Source organism: Terrapene carolina, unplaced genomic scaffold (assembly GCF_002925995.2).
Source record: "Terrapene carolina triunguis isolate 2854851 unplaced genomic scaffold, T_m_triunguis-2.0 Scaffold84, whole genome shotgun sequence".
NCBI lineage: Eukaryota > Metazoa > Chordata > Testudines > Emydidae > Terrapene > Terrapene triunguis.
In genome coordinates this window covers 31,986,728-32,010,049 of record NW_020664435.1, presented here as the reverse complement: position 1 = coordinate 32,010,049, position 23,322 = coordinate 31,986,728, and the positions used below count along the sequence as shown (strand labels likewise).

At 39.5% G+C, this 23,322-nt stretch overlaps 1 protein-coding gene across 4 annotated transcripts in view; it reads left to right on the top strand.

The window, feature by feature from the left end:
• AKAP9 (A-kinase anchoring protein 9) overlaps nt 1-23,322 on the top strand; it is a 124,017-nt gene that overhangs the window by 14,832 nt on the left and 85,863 nt on the right. For all 4 annotated transcript variants that reach the window (XM_029910968.1, XM_029910969.1, XM_029910967.1 and 1 more), the window contains exons 7-15: nt 2,787-2,866; nt 4,760-4,898; nt 5,769-5,866; nt 8,491-8,602; nt 9,072-9,270; nt 13,948-14,029; nt 14,834-14,926; nt 17,332-17,703; nt 21,610-21,834. In XM_029910968.1, the coding sequence (XP_029766828.1) occupies nt 2,787-2,866; nt 4,760-4,898; nt 5,769-5,866; nt 8,491-8,602; nt 9,072-9,270; nt 13,948-14,029; nt 14,834-14,926; nt 17,332-17,703; nt 21,610-21,834 (1,400 nt within the window). The remainder of the gene's footprint in view (nt 1-2,786; nt 2,867-4,759; nt 4,899-5,768; nt 5,867-8,490; nt 8,603-9,071; nt 9,271-13,947; nt 14,030-14,833; nt 14,927-17,331; nt 17,704-21,609; nt 21,835-23,322) is intronic.

The window sequence follows — 23,322 nt, the reverse complement described above, 5'->3', positions numbered from 1 at the left end:
GCCCTGCCAGGTTTCCACACAGATTCACCCAATACTGCAGGAATATAGCTTTTCTAGGGACCTGTTTGTATCCAATGAACCTGAATCCCCCTTGCTTACAGACCCGAGAAGACTCTGGGTACCACAGTCTCACCTACCACAGTACTTCACTCCTCTCCGGTACCGACTGGTTCCCTGGCACCCACTGGAATGGATGGACAACCTGCAGTTGCACTATTGTCTGCATTCCCCATTCATTATGGGAATGAAAGCAGCTTTGACTCTCATATCTCTGTCCAAGGCTTATTTGACTACCAACCTAGACCAACCTCTCCTGAAGTCTATTCGGAGGAGATCCCAAGACACAAACAGGCTCGAGTATCTCACGTATTTCTTGGTATGACCTATCTTGGGTATCTTTTGCCTTTCCTTCTTGCCTCCCTCAGTGACCATACTGGAATCCATGGGCTGCTTTTCAACAGCACTTTTCCAGAGCATCCAGCTACCCCCATGCTGAACATCAAAAGTAACCAATTCCTGTCCCTCCCATTCCTTTACCTCATTCTCTACTGCAGGAAGAATCCTTTGAGGAGCATGAGAAAATTGCTGATGGTCAAATAAATATCTCTTCCTCCTCTCCTGACGAGGCAATCATGTCCCCCTGCCTCCGATCACATGTGAATGACTCTAATCAGTTTCAAGACCTCATGCTGACACTCTTCAAATCCCCTCAGAAGGGCTACAGGAGATCCGGCATAGACTCTTGGACATCCTACACACTGCTTTCTCCATCCAGGTAGCTGTGCCCATAAATAAGACTTCACTTCAACTGGCCAAGATGATTTGGCAAAGCCTGGCCACAATACCTCCAACTTGTAAGAGGACAGATAAAAAGAATTGTGTCCCTGCTAGTGGCTCAGAATTTCTGTTCACACACATGGTACCCATCTCCTTTGTGGTGGATGCAGTGAACGAGCATAATAGGCCACACCATGGCAAAACCATCCTGCATGACAAGGAACAAAAACTGTTGGACCTCTTGGGTTGTAAGTGTTACTCATCTACCCCCAGCAATTCAGGATTGCCAACTACCAGTTGCTTGTTGCAAAATACAACCACATAAATCATTCAAAGTTTGATTACTTTATTGAATATTTGCCTTAGGAACGCTAAGAGCAATTCAGGCCACCATTGCTGAAGGTCAGCTCCTGGCAAGAACTTCGTTTCAGGCTTCTCTTGATGTGGCTGTTAACAGCAGCCCACTCCATCTCTACAGCAGTTATCATGTGACATGCATCCTGGCTATAATCATCAGGAACCTCTAGGCTATCCAGTGAATCCATGGATGAGTCCTTGCATTCCCTAAAGAATTTAAGAGCTACTCTCCACTCACTAAAGATTTATACACTTGCAAATAAAAGGAGATTCAGCAGGTCACAGACAGATCAAAGATCTCATTTTCCAGCTTACCATAGACCTTCAGAACCTTCCAGGAAAAACTTAGGTTCCAGAAGGGAAAAACATCAGCCATTATGACTGTCGCAGCACAGTCATCTTCGTCAACCAAGGATTCATTCTGATACTGTATCTTCATCAAGGGCCATGAACAATCCCATTATCTGGATTTACAGTTGCATCATCCTGCCTCCCAACCACCCCCCTCCTTTTGGAGATGATCACTCCTATTTTTGTACCTCATGGGAGCTTATTTGCGACAGATGGTATTGGTGGTAATAACATTGGGCTCATGTCTATGCATCTGCTCCTTCCCTGTCCTTTTTCAGAGAAATTTCACAAACATCTGCAGTGACAAGAAGTCCTGTCCCTTCTTCTGCACAAGCCCCGGCCACCTGGGGCTGACAGCCAGAACTCTTTTTTTTTTTTTTTTTTTTTTTTTAAAGGTACACATCTCGCATCCCACTCAAGGCAGGTGCGCCCAATAATTTGAAAACCACTACTTTAGAGTCTCCCCAAGACAATTTGTCTCTTATGTGGACAGAATTAAAGAGGCTCCCGTTTTGACCCAGAGTTTATTCAAGTGGGTTTTCAGCTGGACACTTGCTTGTTAAGAGGCTGCTAAGGTTCAGCTCCCTCCTATGCCCATTCCACCAAATTGCAATCTACTTCCATTGCCTTACTCCTAACAATACGCATTGCAGAAATCTGCAAAGCTGCCACATGGTCTTTGGTGCTCACTTTCTCTAAACTGTACCCTAATACAGGCCTCTAGGGCAGACACTGCCTTTGAAACTGCAGTTCTACAACAGCCTCAGACTGGGTTCCTCAGTGCCCATCTCCTTTAAGGAATGCAGCTCAGGAGTCACTTGAAGTGGCGCACCCCATAGGGAAATTACTCAAAGAAGGAGAGGATACTTGTACAGTAATTAGAGTCCTTTGAGATTTTAGTCTTGTTGGTGCTACGCTACCTGCCCCCCTTCTCTTCTTTTTTGGAGTCTTGTTTCCATTAGACTTTGTAATACAGAAGGAACTGAGGGTAGTTCATCTGACGCTGCCCTTAGTAAGGGGCACGAGGTTAGCTAGGGCGCATGTGTGGACCAAACAGGAACCGCTACCATCGTGGGCTCATGGGGCCCATGCACACCTGAAGTGAACCACCTAAGCTCAAATATCTAGAAGAACTGCAGTTATTCTACAAGGTAAGCAACATCTCCTTTCCCATTCCCCCAATTTCTGTCTATTTGTCTGTCTGTCCACATTGTGAACCTTCTTGTCTGTTTGAAAAGTGTGTGACATCTAATGCATGCTACAATAAGTAAGTTAATAATAATAATAATCTGTATTAATAGATGACGAAGGCAAATCTACAGTGATGCTTATAGAAAAGCTAAGCAAGGCAGTGTCTGAGGAATGCTTTAGGCTCACACAGGTAAGACTTTGTCGAAGAAATACTTTTTTACATAGGAATTTTGAAAGTCAAGAACTGTTTATATATTAATATAATTATTTCTTCTTAGTTCTTCTCACCACCCCTAACAAACTTTCATCAGAGCTTTTTCCTCTCCCAGTAATCCTTCACTTTGAGACTGAGAAATCAGAACATTTTTCTTTCCTTCATGTATTTCCTCAACTCTTGTATTTTTCCCCCCAATGTTCTGTATATAGTGCTTCTGAAATCTTGCCGCCTTTCTGTAAACCTCTGTAAATGGCCAAAAATCATAGATTCATACATTTTAATGCCAGAAGGGACCATTATGATTAACTAGTCTGACTTCCTGCAAAACACAGGCCAAAGTACTTTACCCAGTAATTTCTGCATCAAGACTATAACTTCTGTTTGAGTTATAGCATATCTTTTAGTCTTGATTTGAAGACTTCGTGATGGAGCATCCACCTTGTCCCTTGGTATATTGTTCCAATGGTTAACTGTTTTGCTTTTTTTCTGCTAGATTAAAGAGTCTTCTATTATCAGAAATCTCTTCCCTATATAGTTGCTAAATCACCTCTTAACATTCTCTTACATAACCTAAATACATTGAGATTCTTTAGTCTTTCACTATAAGGCATGTTTTACATAATTCAGGTCATTCTTGTAACTCTTCTGAAATCTTTCCAATTTTTCAACACTCTTTTTGAAGTGTGGACATTAGAACTGGACACAGTATTCCAGTAATGGTCTTACTAATGCTGTATGCCTAGGTAATACCACCTTCCTTCTCTTTCTTGGAAGTCCACTGCTTATACGTCCAAAAACTGTAGGCATAGTAGCTAGAGCATTGCACTGAGAGTCCCTGTTCAGAGGATTATCAACCATGACTCCTGTCTCCTTTACAGAGTTACTGTTTTCCAGGATATAGTCCCCCATCTTAGAAATATGACCCACATTCTTTGTTCCTAAATGTATGACCTTGTATTTGGCTATGTTAAAACACATGTTGTTCAAATGAGCCCGCCTGACCAAGAAATGGAGGTCAACCTCTGTAACTGACCTATTCCCAGCATTATTTACCATTTCACCAATTTTTATGTCATCTGCAAATTTTACCAGGAATGATGTGTATTTCCTTTCAAATCATATCTAAAGATGTTGACTAGCATTGGGCTGAGAACAGATTTCTGCAAGACCCCACTATAGACATACCCAAGATCATGATTTCCCCATTTACAGTTACTTTTCTGTTATTTGTCAGCTAAGCAGTTTTTAATCTATTTAATATAGGCTGCATCGATTTTTGTCCGCGATAATTTTTTTATCAGAATGTCACGCAGATTAAGTCAAATGCCTTTCAGAAGTCTATTATGTCAACACAGTTATCTTTATCACCAAACTTGCGATATTAAAAAAATTCAAAGATGTACATACATTATCTTCTGCCATCCAAAACTGGGCAATTTACATGAAACTGGCCAAGCTAGATATTTACTTTGAATATAAGAAAAAACCCCAAAGTCCTGCCTTCTTTACTTTGAGTCTGTATGCTAGCTCTAGCAGAGTAATCACATAATTGTATAGATACTACCGTTGTATTCCCCATCTCCTTACTCCTACCTTCTGTCCTGTGACCACCTCCTTACATAATGTCTAATCTAGTTTATCTCCTCTGAACAGAGATCATGTCTTCTTTCTCTTTTGGGAGTACACCTCTACCCCGATATAACGCTGTTGGGAGCCAAAAAATCTTACCGCATTATAGGTGAAACCGCGTTATATTGAACTTGCTTTGTTTCCTCTGCCTGTTGTCTTTAATATAGTCATAAATAATCTGCTGTAGCCTGAACTATATTTATTTATTTTTGATATTTTTGTTTGTTTGTCATATAGCTTCTCTGCAGTGTTCAGAGTGAACAACACTCAACTCCTGTCAAAGTTAGTCCTGGAGAACAAGACATTTTCCATGTTCCTACTTTTGAGAGAAAGGAAGCTGACATAGAATTACCAACGCACAGAATTCAAGCTCAAGGTAACACATATAGTAACTTTTAGATATTGATGACAACACTATATTAATATACTGGTATTTATAATCAATAATCTAAGGCAGTGGTGCCCAAACTTTTCCTCTCCCACCCCCCGTTGCCAGTAATGGAATATGTCCATACCCCTCTGGGCCGGAAGTGGAGTCACAGCTGGGCCAGTGGCCAGGGACAGAGCTGTGGCTGAGAGAGGGGGGGGCAGGGGCCGGTGGCTGAGCTGGAAGCAGAGCCGGGGCCGCAACTGCAGCCGGGGATGGGGCCGGAGCGGGAGCTGAGGGCAGAGAGGGGTAGGGTGGCGCTCCCTCCCCGCCCCACTGTGGGGGCTGGCCCAGGACCCACTGCGCCGCCGCAGACGTTCCTTCATGCTCCCGTAGGGGGTGTGCTCCACAGTTTGGAGATCACTGATCTGAAGTCAGTATTATATGTCTGCTCAACAATTTTTATACACCCCTTTTATTTCTGCATATGATTCAGTTGCTTATTTACATCACCAATTAATCAGCATTCAAGATGCCTCAATATTCTGAATCACTCTTATTTTGTGAGTGCTGTCCTATGCTGTGCTTATTGTAGTGGAAGTTTCAGATAGATAATGTGAGGAGATTTGATTTTTCTGCTCATACAACAAGAGAAGCTAAGCAGTCCTACCATAAATTATAAACAAACACATGCATACTAAGTGCATAAAAATTTGTACAGCCGCTCTTCCACTTACAATAATGGAGTAGTATAACGGTAATGATAATAATCCTCTTCAGTTAAGAATTTGTGAACAAGCTGATTAATTAAAAATACAATGTGTAACGATGCAGTAACTGAATTTGATGAAAATGTCACCAGCTCTCTTTGTAATTTAGCCTTGCAAGAAAGTATGCAAATTCTTCTGAGCAAGATAATGGAAGAATACAACAGGCTGATGGCACTTCATACACAGTTTATGAGGGACTGTAAAAAGGTAGACTATTTACAATTCCATACAATTATAAGGTGGATATGCGAACCAGATGCTGGCTGTGGATTCCATCTATTCCTTGTTTATTAAGTCCCAATCCTGCAAACATGCCCATATTTAAATTTGTGCCTGTAAACTTCACTTGGCCCATTTATTTCATGCATAAAATGAAGCACATGTGCTGGTTTTTGCAGAATCGAGGCCTTATATAAAGACCATTTAATGACTGTGTAATGTACCTGGGTCTAAGAAGGGGAAATGAACTTTTCAAAATTAAATGGAAATCCCTCTTAAATGTGATGTTTTATGTCATATAAAACTCAGTTGGTATTCTTGGTGGAAAAAGTTACACTAACGTTCTTATAATATTTCAAGATGCTTTTACAAGATATTTTTATCATCATCTTGGCATATCCCAATGGGACATAGCCTCCTTGCAGATCGAGTGCCACCTGAATTATTCTTTGGCTTGGCCCTTAAGGTGGCCTTGCTGAATGTTCAGTTTATGTCCATCACTAGCAATTTTAATCTCACCACCAAAGCTTTTGCTGCCCCCGTAATCAGCCATGTACAGCCATTCCTTGGTAAACTTGCTTCAGAATTCATTGTTCTTCCATTCTAATATGTCCATACCAAGAAAAGCTACCAAAACCAAAGTAGTACTGATGGAGATGGATGCTGGGTTCAGCTTCAAATATCCCCATTTCTAATCTTGTCCTGCTGCTTAATATGGAGCCACAAAATGTCAGGTTTTGTGCTATTTTTTACATTTTCTTGGAAATTATGTACTAACTGACCTTCCTGAGGAAAGTAGGTTTGTTAAAATTTGTAATTAATTTGTAATTAATGTCATGCATATGGTTCCTAAAACAAGTACTTCGCCAAGTCTGGTTCTGAGAAATTTGAGGAAAATAAATATAGTTCAGTCATGATTTATAGATCAACCATTTTTAGTATATACAATAGATCCCGCTTACTAACAACCCCTCAGCAGATGGCCAAAATTGGGCAGTAACCTGCAGTTGCCAATAAGAGAGAGGCAGTTTTGCAAGGCTGCAACCAGAGAAGGAAGCTCAGAGGCTCGAGGTACCTCTCCTTGCGCTTTCCAAGCTGCACGTCCCAGCTACAGCCCTGCAAACCTGCCTGTGGCCGGGGCTTTCCACAGGAGGCAGGGGCTCTGGAATGTGTTGAACCCAGTCCTCCAGGTTCCTGGAGAGCACAGGGGAGCACAGATACTTGGCAGCTTTCGCGCCACCGGCAGCCCGACTCCCTGCTGCAGCCTACCCAGGGCCTGGGTTTCGCATGTCCCATTGCTTCTGTCCCTCGCTGCCCCACAAACGTACCTGTGGCCAAGGCTTTCCACAAAAAAATTGTCACTAGCCGGCATGCCTGTTGCCAATGTCCAGGCCAATTAACATTATAGTCATTGCATGGTATTGGTTCCATGTTTCCATGAACAGAAAGTTTTCATTAATAGGGTTGCTATTCAGTGGAATCTACTATACTATGAAGGTTGTCTTTTTATGGGTGTTGCTGTTTGCTTTTTACAATTTTGATCAGAGGCACAGGTAGATGTATAAAATTGAGCAATTACATAATGTAAAATTACATGGATAATCTTATTTAAAGAATGACCCATCAAATATCCTGTGCATTGGCCTGATATATTTAGAACACAGGTTGGAAAACGTATTATGAAATAAGATTAATCAGCTAAATCTAAATAGAAATGAAAAAAAATCGAAATGTTTTGAAAATAAGTTTCCTACACTGTTGCCTATGAACAAATTCAATAGCCTTAAATAATGATTTTTAAATTCTAGGAGAGAAAAACGTCAAATAACCTCAGAGAGATGTCCTATATTTTTAAAAATAAGTGTAAAAAGAATAGTCTGTGGGTAATCTGACCAGTAGTAAAGTATTTCTTCTTCCTTAAACTAACTTGAATTCCTGTTATCTGCTCCTTATATATGCTAATATTTTATAGGTAAATAGAGCATGAGCTTTCAATATAAAGTAAAAATTCTCATTCTGAGCTCATTCTAAGGTTTTTTTTGCATGCACGACTTCGCTTTTATTGAAAAGCAGGGGGGAGAGACATGCAGCATTTATGAAAGTCACTATGAATTGACTTGGTGGATCTGTTAACAAAATGGGTTGAATAGATGTGTAACCAGCAATACTCCATCTATTACCATAAGACCAAATGAATCATCTTTGCAGTGTGCCTGCCCTCCATATCTTGATATACTGGATACTGTAGAACTTAAGACAGTCTTTGGGTAAATAGCACAGTATTCCGTCATACAAATATAAGATGATTTTGATTAAATGATCATTTTTCTTAGTGATGTGCCATCAGTAGAAAATTTGATAATAGTACAGACAGTGTATCCTGCATTGCTACATATTAAAAGGTTAAATGTGATATATTCAGCGGTTACGTTTAAAAAAAGGTTGCAAAATATGCATAATGTGGGTATGTGTATGTATTTTATATAAATGGTAGATTGGGTGCAAGTAAAGTATTAACACTTGTGTTATGCTTTCAGGACAGTTACAGTTTCTATTCTTGGTTTAAATATTATTTAAATTATTGTCATTTGTTTTTACTGTACTTTTCCTAGTCTGAAGAGCAACAGACATCATATGTTGAACTGGAGCATAGAAAAGAAGAGGAAAGCAGCTGTCTGCAAATGAAAATAGAAGGCTTTCAGACCCCTTCACAGGACCTTATTGGTAAAGAGATACATATGCAATTATTTGTAATGTCTATAGCCATAAAAATGCTTTAAATCTAAATTTGTTTCTAGTGGATAAGACAAGGTTAAACACCTTAAGTACTGAGGATTCTGTCATCTGATTTATGTGCTTTTTGTTCTTATAAAACTCTGGAATTTTGTTTAGTAATTCAGCTGATCTGCTCTAGAACTGTGTTCAGTAATATTTTTTGGTTTTCAGCAATTAAAGGGATTGTTAATATTACCTCTAATAAGAGAGAAAGAGAGTGCTTGTGTTGTTTTGCAATATTGTTATTTATAGAAAATAGGATTGCTCTGCTATCACAATAAAAATAATTACCTTCATTAACATTTTATGAGATCTTTGATGTTATTGCTAGTCATTGTTTTACTATTTCAAATAGACTTTTTATGTGTATTAACATAATTGTTAACTGATTTTCTCCCTTCAAATTACCCATTTACAGATCTTATGGTTAGAGCATCTCGTTGGGAGGAGATGGAGAACCTTAAAACACAACTTGAAGGAAAACATGCTCAAGAAATTGAGCATCTCCGATCCTATTTCCAGCAGCAGTTGAAAGAAACTGAAGAGAGATACACTACAGAGATCGTTCATTTACAGAATAGACTTCAGGATGTCAGTGAATCCCCTAAAGATTTCAGGTATCCCATGATCTTTATCCTCCTTTTCTATAGTATTTACCATTTTGTACTGAACACCATATGTAAACAGTAGTGTTTTTTAAAAAGCTAATTGGTGCAAAGCTTTATAACTTATTAACAACATCGGAATATGAAAAAATCATCAAATTATATGAACATTTTTTTACTCATCACTTTTTTTTAAAATCAAGTATTTTACAAAGAAATGGTATAACCAGTATGAACTAAGTGAGAGAGCAGTAGCCGGTAACTCAGAAATTATTGGATACTGAATTTGCTATTTTACAAGTATTTCTCTAATATATCATTGCAAATTATTGTATATTATACCATTGCAATAGATTTGATAGTTACCCATGAACATTTGCAAATTTTACTCATTACTTCATATTACTCAATATATAAATTATTAAATATTTGGTGTATTTAGTACAGTACTTGTTACCAAGTAGGATAGGAAAGGTAGGGGCAAACCTCCCAGGTAGCTGTGGGAAGTGAAAAGGCACAACCACTCTCTTTCAGCTACTGCTCTTCAGAACCCTGCCAGTCTGAACAAAAGCACTTCCTATCTCAGTCGGGAGCCATTCAAGCTAGGCATGTCTGCTTTGGCAAAGTGGAGAAAGCATATTTTTTTCTTTTTGTTACACTTTTCTAGATTTTATATGTCTTTCCTTCCCTTTCTTAAAATACATTTCTACCCTGAGAAGTGACTATGTAAAAATGGACAGAGAGTCCTGTGGCACCTTATAGACCAACAGACGTATTGGAGCATAAGCTTTCGAGGGTGAATACCCACTTCGTCGGATGCAAGTAAAATGGTATCTATGTACCCAGTTGATCTGCTCCTTGTGTGTACTCAATCATATATGCTTACTTTATTGGAAACACTAGGCCCTGAACATACATGATTTACACACAGGCTTAATGTTTGCAGGACCAGTACCTTAGTTTTTACAGCTCCCTGCTACTGTCTGTTTTGTAGAACAAACACAGTGCCTTCTGAATACTCATACAGCTAGGCATGAACTTCCAGTGAGCATTTGAGATTATTGAAGGCCTGCTAGCCTGGTCAATTTTCAGCATTGTAAAAATGGTACATTTGAAGTATTTTCAATGTGGATTTCATTAAAATCTATAGACTGCAATATCTGTACTGGCCCAGACAAGTTATCAGCCTTTATAATTAATTTCCTGACAGTTTTTAGTTTGTGTTACCACTTGATCCTTTTTTAGACTTCTTTTTGTATACATGTTAATCTGCTGGTTTCATTCAAGTTAACTCTTTGTGCAGTGAAAATATTTAGCAATAAGTAAATACTCATGAGCATGCATTCTTTTTAGAATAAACATTTTAGATGATGTACTGTCCTGTTCGTTCACCCCTGTATTCTTGAGGCTTATGCAAGTTAGAAGGAAACCAAAGGTTTTCACATAAACCTAGAATTTAATTGGAAAAATACCCTTGCTTGGGTATAACTTAAGTCTTCTGGGAACCAAATGTGTAGTTCCACCTCCTTATAGGTCTAACCTATGATTACCAGGTAGTTGCTTTATAGAGTTTTCTGGGGAGTCTTCAGTCCCCATCCTTACTTTGTTACTCCACTTGTAATCTGTGTAAGAGCTAAGCAGAGAATTAATTCCTTCTTTGCTGGGAAGGTAGTATCTTTTCACCAGGTTGCATATCCAGGTCACAGGTCACATCTTGGTAAATAATTAATGGAAAAGCTGTGTAACGCTATTTAAAAATTAGAGTAATTTCTTTAATAGTTATTTATTGATGAACTCAGTGAATCCTAAGATTGAGGAGCACCATACATTATAGTATAGGACTTGTTCATTACCTGACTTCTTTATAAAGAAACCAAAATAAAATTTTTAATTAGAGTCCTAGAAATAATCAGTAACTTTTTGTAGCTAAAATAATTAATTGTTGCTACTTTGAGAAAGTTATCAGGTATTTTGGATTCCTTGCTATTTCAAAGTTATCTTACTGAAGACATGGTTTTACATAAAATATGCTGTTGAGGAAAAGTAAGCTTGAAAATTTGTATACATTTAAAATGTGACAAAAGATCATAAACCTAGCAATAAAGAAGTTTAACGTCTTATTTCATTCACCCTACACATTATGTCTTCTTTAGCAAGGCACTCATTTGTCTCGTGATGGCAGAAAGGGAATATTAGAGGAAGGATTTGTGAAAGCCACAAATCTTAATATTTTTATAGCCTGGTTCTAACTTTGGCCTTTTGTAACGTCTCTCTTAAGAAGAGTATAGCCAGAGCTTTGAGCTTCCTTGTATCAACTTGCTGCCAACATAACGTAACCCAGTTAGAATATGTAGAGCTCTCTAAGGTGCCTAGCATTGTGGTATTTAAGTGTAGAAAGAAACAAGAGACTTCTTACCTGCCTTATTCATTCAGATGCTTGACTTGTCTGTTAACAAGCCACCCATATAATACAAGCAGGACATGCATCTGACTAGGGTGTAACAATTAAAAGGGCAGCAAAAAAATTGTGACCAGTCTTCCAGCTGGTGTCTGGCCCCATCTGGTTTCTCCAGCATCTCAGCACCTCCTCTTCTTTAGCCTGCACCCTTTTAGTCAAACCTTGACCATTGGCTTCCCCTTAATTGTATGTTGGTGGTGAATAAACAATAGGAGCAACCGGAGCTTGGCAGAAGTTGCTAGTCTCAATGGGGCTGCTAGTCCCACCTGCCTGTAAGGGTGGGAGTCTATATAACTGAAGGTAGGGAGTGTAGATGTTGAGAAAAAGGACATGAGGCTGGGTGATGGAAGAGTACTCTGTAGAGGAAGGGTTGTAAAGTGAGTGGGAGTGGGTAGTGGATGATATGGGGTAGGATGATGTACAGTGAATGAGGCAGGGGACTGGACACTGAACAAGGTGGATAACAAATAAATAGCTCCCTCATTCACTGTGCTCTATCCATCTTGTTCCCTAAATTACTAAGAAGTCCCATGGAAAATATTGTATATCAGCGGTTCCATTGCACACGACCCCCTTCTGACAACAAAAATTACTACATGACCCCTGGAAGGGGACAGAAACCTGAGCCTGCCTGAGTCCTGCCACCTTGGGTGGGGAGGGCCAAAGCGGAAGCCCAAGGGCTACAGCCCTGAGCAAGGGGCCTGTAACCTGAGTCCCTCCACCCAGAGCTGAAGACAAATCCTGAGCTCTGCTGCCCAGGGCTTTGTCTTTGACCCTGGGCTCTAGCAACTCTAATGCCAGCCCTGCCAACCCCATTAAAATGGGGTCGGGACCACTTTGAGGTCCTGATCCACAGTGTGAGAACTGCTGTTTTATATGATCATGTAATTAAAGACTATCATAATCCACAAACCTGGGGGTCAGAGCTAAACCAGATTTTTTCAGACTTCATTTTGTAACCTTAACATTTTCTTAATATTGGATGGAATATTTCATTCTTTTGAATATATACACAGTAGTTACACTTTTAAAAATATCTTTTGTTTTGAAAGAGTCTTTCAGTTTGTGAAAGTGTCCTTATACTTGCAATGGTGAATACTGGCAGGACTGATAATATCTCTCAAACTTGTAGAAATTTTTTAAGTGTGATTACTGTATGTATTTGGTAAGTTTTGTGACTTGCGTCCCTGGCCACTAAGTAGCATGGATAGAAAACATAGAATGGAGGTGGGAATGACATATTTAGGTTTGCCTAGAGTAGCAAAATGTTTGGAGATGCTTCTGGTCCCATTTCACCAAACTTTATTGATTTTGAGTGGAATTTTAAAAAGTGCCTACATGACTTAAGACGATAGGTCCCACTGAGATCAAGAGGACTTGTGTTCCTAAGTCGCTTAGGGTCTTTCAAATATCCCAACTTCTATGTTTAAGCTTAAATTGTCAAATTGTGTAATAACTAATGTGCATAACTAAAAGTTTTTATTTTCATTACCTTTATCCTTCAACTCCAACAACCTTTATCCTTTGCTCTTCTTGTTTGTCACATTCACTTATTTCAGGGCTGGCTCTGGCTTTTTCGCCGCCCCAGGCGAAAAAGCCTCCGGCCGCCCCCCCCCCACCCCCCGCAGGGGGGGGGGGCGCCGGGGCCCCGGGGGGGGGGCCGCGAGCCCCGGCCGGGGCTCGGCTCTCCCCCTCTGGCGGCCAGAGCGCCGGGGGCAGGGCAGCAAGCCCCGGCTGGGACTCGGCTCTCCCCCCCCCCCGGCGGCTAGAGCGCAGGGCGGCGAGCCCCGGCAGCCGGGGGGAGGGCGGCGAGCCCTGCTGTGGCCCCGCTCTCCCTGGCGGCTGGAGCGCCGCGCCGCCCCCCTCCAGGTGCCGCCCCAAGCACCAGCTTGGGTGCCTGGTGCCTGGAGCCGGCCCTGCTTATTTATTGTTTCAAATTAGACTGTAAAGTCTTTGGGCAGAGGCTCTGTTTAGCTTTGTGTTTACACAGCATTTTTCTCAATGGGGCTGATACTGACTGGGGCATTTGGGCATTACTGCAATACAAATAATTAATAGTAATCATCATTTTGCATACTATTAAAAGAGTACCACAGAATTTGTGTCATGTAAAATGTGTGTCCTCTGTCACTAGTTTAATTTTTTCTTATATAATTGGCTAGAGGTACTGGGAAACTGAAATGAATATCTTGTAATATTAATCTTTTTCCCATCTTTCTTTTACATTTTAGTATATCTGCAGAGTCGCAGGGAAACTCTAAAGATGTCATGCAGAAAATGACACAAACTGAAAGTACAGATACGGCAGTAGAGGTACTATATAATTCAGTTTGTTTATCAACAATATTATGTGTTTTCAGCATAATTTAAGTACCTTGACATATAAATATTTACACTTCAACAAGACATCATTGAAATTTGGGAATAATGTTTTGGAGTAATAAACAAATGATGATGATAATCTCAGTAGTTATATGTTTGGAAGTGAAACATGAACATGAGTTCAGCCCATGCTCAAGAAAAAATGAAAATCTCATTTAAGTTTTTACAAAACATATAAAAGAAAATGTGTGTGTCATACAAATTATGATGAGCAATAATCTTAGCTTTCATTTAAAAAAAAAATTTCTAGCCCTGGTTGCAGAATAAAGTTTGAAAATTTAATTCTTAAAGGCTCAAAAAACAGCAAATAAAAAAATTCAAAACTTTTAAGCCACCCTTAATATTTGTTGAGACCAGACTCATGATTTTTGAACTTTTGGGATTGGCAGTACTGTATTTCAGACTTGTTTATAAGGCTCTGTGACCTAGTCATGTCCCTTCTGCCCTTACCCTGGCTTCTGTGCTTCTGAGGGTGCAAACAGTGCTGGAGAACTGAACCACCACTTCAGCTATTGCAATTTTAGCTTATGTATCTGATTTTGGAGCCGCAGTGAAGAAAATTCCCTTTCACAACTCTTTTTCTTCATGGACCAAGATTACTTAAACTAATTTACAGGTAACCTTAAAAAAAAAAAAAAAAGGTTTAGAAAATTCAGTATCCTAGCTGAAACTTGTAGAATTGAGAAAGTAAAAGCAAGAAACCATAAATTAATATTTCATATTTTTTTCTTACAGTTTCCTAGTAAAATGGAATCAAAAGGTGATATGGACATTATTCAGCTGTTGCAAAAACAGTACCAAGAAAGATTAGAAGAAGAAACAGCTAAGGTATAACTTTATAGTAACAACTTTTTAAGCATGTATAATATGGTTTTATTTACTGTTTGTTACTGTTCAGAAAATTACAGAACAAATATATTGTTATAGTTATATTTATTTATGGGAAACTATCTTGTTCTGATTCTGAACAAGGAAGAATCTTTCAAAGCCTGTAGGGAACGTTGTGCTTTTGACACAAGCTTAACGTGATAAGTGGGCCCATACTAACCCGCTTTATTTTTCTTTTCTCACTCATTCCTTAGCATACATTAGTTAATCCTTTTATTTTCTTAACCAATACCCATCTTCCACGGGGTCCTGCCCCTAAAATCCTCTGTATAACCCTCTCAAAATCTTCTCCGTAAAGGAAAAGAGCAACTTAATCAGTCTAATCCAATTTTTTTGAAAGAGGTATCTGATTAGAGTTGACTGGAAGCGCTTAGCTAAGTTTAGAAGATTTGGGCTGCTTACCTGGTTTGTTCCATTTTTATTAATTTTTATTTTTATAAAAGGAGAAGAGAACTGATTAACTTTTCTGTATATCTGTACAATGTGAATACATTTTCTCCTTGTGGACCACTTGACTGTATTTTCATTAGAGAGACAATGTGGGTGAGGTAATATCTTTTATTGGACCAACTTCTGTTGATAGAAGAAAGACAAGCTTTTGAGCCACAAACAGCTCTTCTTTTGCTCTGGGAGAGAGACTCCGAGCATCACGGCTAAATGTAAGGTGGAGCAGATTGTTTAGCATAAGTAGAGCCCTGCAAATCCACAGTTATCCACTTATATCCATGGATATCTGCATCCATGGATACAGATGCAGTTGTATTGTTTATCATCTTTGTGAATCAGATGCAGATCCAAATGTTTGTATCCGCACAGGCAGTGCTTAATTTGTGCTGCGGCTTGCCAGGGCTGAGTCTCGGCACCTCTCGGTATAGCAGGTCATAGCCCCAGCACCGACTTACTCCTTTGAGTCTGTCAGCTCCCGCATGCAGGGAGGCTGCAGCTCCAGCTGTTACTTCCTGGCATGGGGAGGCTGCGGCTCCAGCTGCAGTGTTTAATTTGTGCCTGGGCTTGCTAAGGCTGAGCCCTGACACCTCTTTCATTACAAATTAAGCACTGTGGGCAGGGCTCTAACAGTGAGATAGGGTTCGGGTGCTGGTGTGGATGCAGATACTTATAAAAGGTGGAGTGCAGATCACGGGTCAGATACAAGTTAATTATCACGGAAGCACATTGGATACGGATCCAAATTTTTGTATCCACACAGGGTTCTAAGTATAAGTAGTTAGCACATATTCTAAGGGACTATTCAAGGTACAGTGGCCCGTTAACACCTCTGTAGTCTAAGGACAAAAAGAGGGTGTTAGTAGGTTATAGATTTATGGCTTATTACAACAGTCCAGTGTCTCTGTTCAGTCCATGATTTTTGATGTCTAGCAGAGTTATGAACGTAAGCTCCCAGACTTGTCTTTTGAAAATATTATGCAGGTTTCCTTTGAGGATGAGGACTCTGTTGGAGATTGTATAAAGAATTTAAATGGGACATTTTACAGAAAGCCACTTTACCTAGTTGATGTCTAGAAAAACATCTGCAACTATAACAAAAGGTTTTGAAGAAAGTAGCAAGACACATAGTATGTCTGATCTATCAGTCCTCATATCCTTTAAGTGTCTGGATCTTCATTCAGCCAAACTGTCTTATCCTCACCGTTAGAAATTATTTATAAAAATCAGGAAGGGTGAGGGATTGAATGTCTTGCTACTTTCTTCAAAACCTGTTGTTATAGTTGCAGATATTTTCTTAGACATCAACTAGGTTAAGTAGCTTTCTGTAAAATGTGAAATGTCCCCATTTAAGTTCTTTATACAATCTCTACTATGTCAGCTTTGTCATACTTCTCTCATCATTGCAGAATTTATTTTCTGTTCTTGTACTCTCCATAAGTACATGAAGGTTATAGTGAAAAAATTATCCATCTCCTTTCATTATGAGACAGCATAAAAAAAAAAAAAAAAAAAACAAGGAGGGGGGGAATCACTCAGTGAGATTAATAGGAGATAAATATTATTGGAACTAATAAAGTAATAACTTCTCATATGGTTTGTAGTCATCCAGTGGAATTCAGGCAATGGGAGGTTATAGAGTCAAATACTATAGATTGACTTTCTTTTAAAGTACTAGATAGTTGTATTCCCAATAATATATCTGACTTTAGAATGGCTTATTTAAAAATACAAATATTATTTGCTAACTGTGTTGCTTTTTTAACTTTTAAATGTATTTATTTCCATGTAAAATGGATTTATTCATTTATTCATATTATTGATGGGTAGCAACTAGTTTTCTTCTGCAGTAGTAGACGCTGCTATGTGTGAACTTCTAAAGGTTGTTTTTATTTTTTCAGGTTATTGTGTCAATGAGTGTAGCCTTTGCCCAACAGACTGAACTGGCAAGAATGGCTAGACAAGAGGAAGAATCAGCACAAACACAAATTGTTCCTAAAAAGGAAAAATGTTTTGAAAGTAGGAAGAAGTGCACCGAAGATGAGTTAGACAGCCATCTTAGTAAGGAGAAGAAAGCAGACATTAAACATGCAGAAGAATTTAAACCACTTAGCAAGGAGCTGAGTGAAGAGTCCAGTGAGATTTCTTCTCTTGAAGAACAACTTGGATCAAGTGTTAATCCTGATTACATACTAGAACTGAGCAAGAATGAAATGAGGTTTCCAGTATTACCTTTCTCCCATGACAAAGAGCTTACAGTGAAGGAAATATCAGTAAGTAAATAAACATCCACCTGAGAAAATCTTTTGCTTTCCCCCCCCAGTACTACTAGGTAATTTAGGCCTAAACTGGTGGGGTTTTAAAAAATTGTAAATGGAAAAGAGTTAATTTTACCAGAAAAGTTAGGATTTATTTTAGTTCTATGAAAATTCATATTTTATTTAGCAACTTGTGTGCTGTATTTTAACCCAAATATTGTAGTATTACACTAATGCATGAGAATTGGAACATAAAACTGAATATACTGAAAATGACTAATCCATTTTCATGATCAAAGTTTGTGAAATGCAAAAAAGAAAGAATGGCATAAACAGTGAAAAATAAGCTTGATTTTTAAAAATTATTTTAATAGAAATAAATATGTCTTACTAGTGATGCATGAAACCTATATAAAGGGGATAAAATTGTGTAAATGTATTATTTTAACCCACCCATGTCTTTCTTGATATATAGGGGACAGCATCTGAAAGGATAAAAGCGATAGCTAAAATATATTATTTTTAATCTCTGGGGGAGGAGAGGTATGTACAGAATGTACACCATTCAATCCTAATAGCCAGGCATTTGGCAATTTATCAAGTGAGATGGGGAAGTTTTTACCCTGTTGTGTCTACAGGGCTACTGCAGCTCAGTGACAAAGATAGGTTACTCAATTCATTCCCTTCTGAAAGAGATAAGATGGTAAGATCCACAAAGCTGAAGGGCCTCTGGCCCATGTTATGCTCACTCATTATGTGCTGCCACATATGGATCCTCTGTAGAGTGGAACTACACACAGTGTAGGAGGGTGCATATCTTTTACTGCCCCCTCAGACTGTGTCCCTTCACCTGCTTAAATAGCAAAACCATCCTGGTCTACTTCTTTTTGGTATCATGGAGGCAGAAGCAGTATATGTCCGGGCAGAGGCGGCTCTATGTATTTTGCCGCCCCAAGCACGGCAGTGAGGCAGCCTTCAGCAGCATGCCTGCGGGAGGTCCGCCAGTCCCACACCTTCGGCGTACCCGCTGCCGAATTGCCGCAGGACCCGGCGGACCTCCTGCAGGCATGCCGCGGAAGGCAGCCGACTGCCGCCCTCACGGCGACTGGCAGGCTGCCCCCCGCGACTTGCCGCCCTGGGCACGCGCTTGGTGCTCTGGTGCCTGGAGCCGTTCCTATGTCCGGGGCAAACTGAAATAAATATATGGAAAAACTGATACCTGGAAAATGTTCATAGCAAAAGGTTAAGTTATGTCTGTAACAGAAATCTCCGCCAGACTCCCTGTACACAATCCACTTTTAAGTAACTAAACATGGACTATGATGTTAAAAGTTTCATTTTTCCAATTTTTTATAATATTTTCATGAGTCTAGATTTAATCAAAATTGTATGTTCTCTTTCCTTTGTACAGTGGGGAGCTCATTAGGTTCAGGTTTAGGGGACGGTTAGCACCACTGATTAGTGAGCAATCTTGACAATTAAAAATTGGCTGGAGTTATTTCCACCTCTTTTTTTACAACAGAGATTACAATGTCATGATAGTGAGTCCTCTGAATACTATATATCAGGGAATAAGAGACGGGGGGCGGGGGGGAATAAATGTGTCTGACAATGATTCTCTAGTTGCAAAGCATTATATAGGTGGAATTATAATTAATCTAAATTTTGCATTTCAAATAAGTAACAGTTCCATCTACCCTCTTCAGAAAGGAACCAGTGAAACTTAGCTAGCCTAGTCTTCATTAAAATCTTATAGCAATGTATATATATTTTGAGTGGAAGGATTCTCATATATTTATCCATAACTGGATTCAGATCTAATAATTTTTTATAGAGTAGTGAGTTTTGTTTCTTTGGAAACTGTGTTTTGAGATTATTTGAAATGCTTAAAGTTCTAAACACATTTGCGTTATATATTCTACTTGTAAAGGTATGTATTTGCAGAAAAGAGCTTCTGAAATTCATATTTTTACAAAGATCATGTCCTAAAGAGAATAAAATTGGAATTGTAAAATGCACTCTTCCATATATAATTTTTAAATAACATGAAATGTGCATGATCGACTCTTGTTATGAGTGCACGGTGCAAGCATTATCTATATTCTAATATCTGTTGTCACTTGAACGTAGAATGTGCTTTTTCAAATACTAATTTATCACTATAAACAAAACTGTACAATAGGAGAACTCAGCCAAACAAATACTTTATACACTGTTCCATGCAAATAACTGATGTTTTGGTTTGCTGGCAGTTCCAAAAAATTGGGGAAAATATTGTTTCAGGTCAACCCAAAACCTAAATTTATTAGAATTATCAATGAATAGAAAAATGAGAAAAAAAATGTTTTGGGTCAAACAAAACATTTTGTTCAAAATGAAGGATTTGGTTTTAATAGATCTGGTATCTATAACTGTATTTTTTAATAAAAGCAAAGAAAATGAAGGGCTATATTTACAAGGGGACTTAGGCACCACGCACAAAATGGAGGAGGAGGCTCCCAATAACCCAGAGGCAAGGGCACTCATGTAGGAGACCCAAGTTCAAATCACTGCTGTTGAGCAGGGACTTCAAACCCAGGTTTCCCTTATTCCTGGTGAGTAACCACTAGGCTATTCGCTATTCTGTAATGGGTCTCTCTTAGTCTCTTCTGTTGAAGCTGTTGCACTTTGTGTAAAATACTTAAACATTCATTGGACCAGAGAGTGGTAATGACTCTATAGCCTCGTCGCTCAGGCACTCACCTGGGAGTGGGGACTTCTGGGTTCCAGTCCCTGCTCCAGTGAAATTAATTGTTTATATAAAGTGGAACAGCTTCAACAGGAGAGACTGAGAGAGACCCACCTCAGATTAGCCAATACCATTGTTGTTAAGGAACTCACCTGGGATACGTGAGACCTGGGTTCAAGTCCCTAATCATGGGGCTCTTGGATATAAGGAGGGAGGGCACCTCCTCCTAATTTTTTTTGGACTGATGCAATTAACTGAAATGAACATGAATTTGCAAAATGTTGTTTTGGTTGAACCAAAAATGCATTTTTCATTGGAAGAAATTTAATTGGAAAAGTCAACAAATTTCACCCATCACTATTAAAGGTATAAGAGCACAGGCAGTTTTGTTGCTTGCCAAAACAGAAGGCTACAGAACAAAAACAGAGAGATGGGTAGTTGCAATGGGCACATTTCAGAGAGAAACAAAAACTGTAACTCGAGTACTTCATGCAAGTAGTAGGCCATATGGATATTTTTGAAGGTTGAATATGAGGAGGCTTTTGAAAATATGAATTGGGGTCTGTCCCAGGTATGGAAAAGCGTGTGAGAAAGCACTCTGTCAGAAGTGAGTCACACACACAAAGGGAACAGCTAGGAGGGATGATTTTGGAGAACAAAAGAAGCAGTAGTGGTGAGGAGAGATATAGGTAGGAGTTGAGTTGTGAAGTGCTTTGAAACTGAAAAAGAGAATCATTAATTTTATTCAGAAGAAAAAGGGAAGAGAAGAGTAGAGAAAATAGAGAAGAATATATGAGATGTGGTCCAAGGAAGGTGATAGATTTGAGAAGAGGAAGATAAAAGTGCAAAGCAGGAGGTTGCAATGAGGAAGGTTGGAGATAAGGGCATGGATATTAATATTACTTGGATAGAGCTTCATATATGAAGTCCCTGCACTCTCTCACCAACCCCAAAATATTAAGCAAAGCTTAATATTTTTCTTTGTTTTGGGACATTACATCATTACATATGTTTACTGTTTCTTAGTTGGGGAGTATGTGATTCTTTAACATTTGGCCTTCCAAGAAGCAGGCAACAAGTTGATTTCTTGGATGGTAGCTGTTTTGATTTGTGCAAATATTTTTGAAAAATTGTTTAACCATTTCATACATGTACCTGCATATAAAATGGTAATAACAATTCAAATATTACAGCCCTATCATGAGATGGCAACATCCAGTACAGAAACCTCAGGTCAGCTGTTGCTATATGAAGAGCGTTTGGAAGACATGCGACAGGAACTTGTACGACAATATCAGGAACATCAGCAGGCAACAGAACTATTGAGACAGGGGCATATGCAGCAAATGGAACGGCAAAAAGAAAATCAAGAGCAACTCCTAGCAGAGCTTGATAGACTTAAAGTTCAATTAGCCGAGGTAATGGAGGGTGTGGGGCAATGGCAGAGGCAGAAGAGTGTATTGACAACTGATACTGGCTTTTTTTTAAAAAAAGAGTTCTCACCACAATCAGCCCTAAACTGTCATGGACTAGTCTTGGTTGGAGCCTCCAGCAGTTCAACCACCTTATTGTTGCTGGGAAGACGTTTAGCAGCCTGATCTCCTGCCACTATCTGTACAGTGAAGCCTACCAAGTCAAGGGCATGAGGGTTCTGGGGCCAGCTTCCATTAACCAATTTCCCTCAGAGTAAATGTGGTCCCAGAGGGTTATCATTAATTGACCCACCCAGTGATTGTTGTCAGTGGCGTAGTGATCCATTGCTTCTTTTAGTGCCCTGTCCTCACTGCTATCGTTGGCACAGTGTTCCCAGGAATAACTGCTCACTGTTCAAACTTGGATCATCTGTGGAGTGGGGCATTCCAGGAGTGGCCTGCACTGATCCAACTCCCAGTTAGTGTCTCTAATGCCATATTTCTTCCCTCTTGCTCCCTTTTATCTCAAGCCAGATGCCCTATCTTGTGGTGTAGAAAGGCAGTCCACACTGCTCTTCCACTGCATAATATGCTGCTTCCACCTGGGTCTCAGGTAAAATGAGAGAGTACCAATTACAGGAGACTCAGTGGTCTGCCTGATTGGACCTGGTGTTGTGGAAGCTGCAAGGAGCTTCCATGCACTGGTGGGCAGAAGGGTTAATATTCCCTAGGGAAGAAATAAACCATTATGAGCAAGAGTGAACTTCCCAGCAGCCAAAAGACATCCTCCTTGATTCCATTGGGCTGTAAGGAGCTTGGCTTTGTAAAGTACAAATTAGTTTAGTGGGAAAGGCAAGGGTGTATGTTTACTATATTTTTTGCATTTCTAAAATATAGCCACCCTAGAATCCAGTGTCCCAAAACCCATACAATCTCCATAAAAGGAATGTTAAAGGAACTCCTCTTAATTATCGGCATCTCAGAAATAAGATTTTATCTCTTACCAGACTAAGAGGACAAAACTCAAAAGAATCCATCCAGTCATACATTCACCGACTCACATATTACATTGACAGTGCATGGATATGTATTGTGTCATCTGAACAATGCAACATTACAAAAATATACGAGAAAATAATGACAGGAGAACTCTAAAGTTCTTCAGTTCTACTCCACTATACTTACAAGGTTCCACCTGACACCTTATGCTCCTCCCATACTAGGTTTTTCTCTATCTACCTTCTGTCTGCTTCATGGGAGGAAAGTGTAATAGTGACCTGCTGTTCCCAAACATTGTGGTTGTAGGTAGCTGGTAAGCCTGCTTCTCCTTTCTGCAACTTTAGGGGTGTGGTTGTCAGGCCTGCTTATCCTTTAGCCTATTTCTGGACCTCTTCTTACTCATTGTCCTGGAATTGTTCCTTTGGGATACCTATATCTTCCCCTCCTCTGCACTACCTCTTCTATCTCCTTACACTCACATCTATACATTGCGGG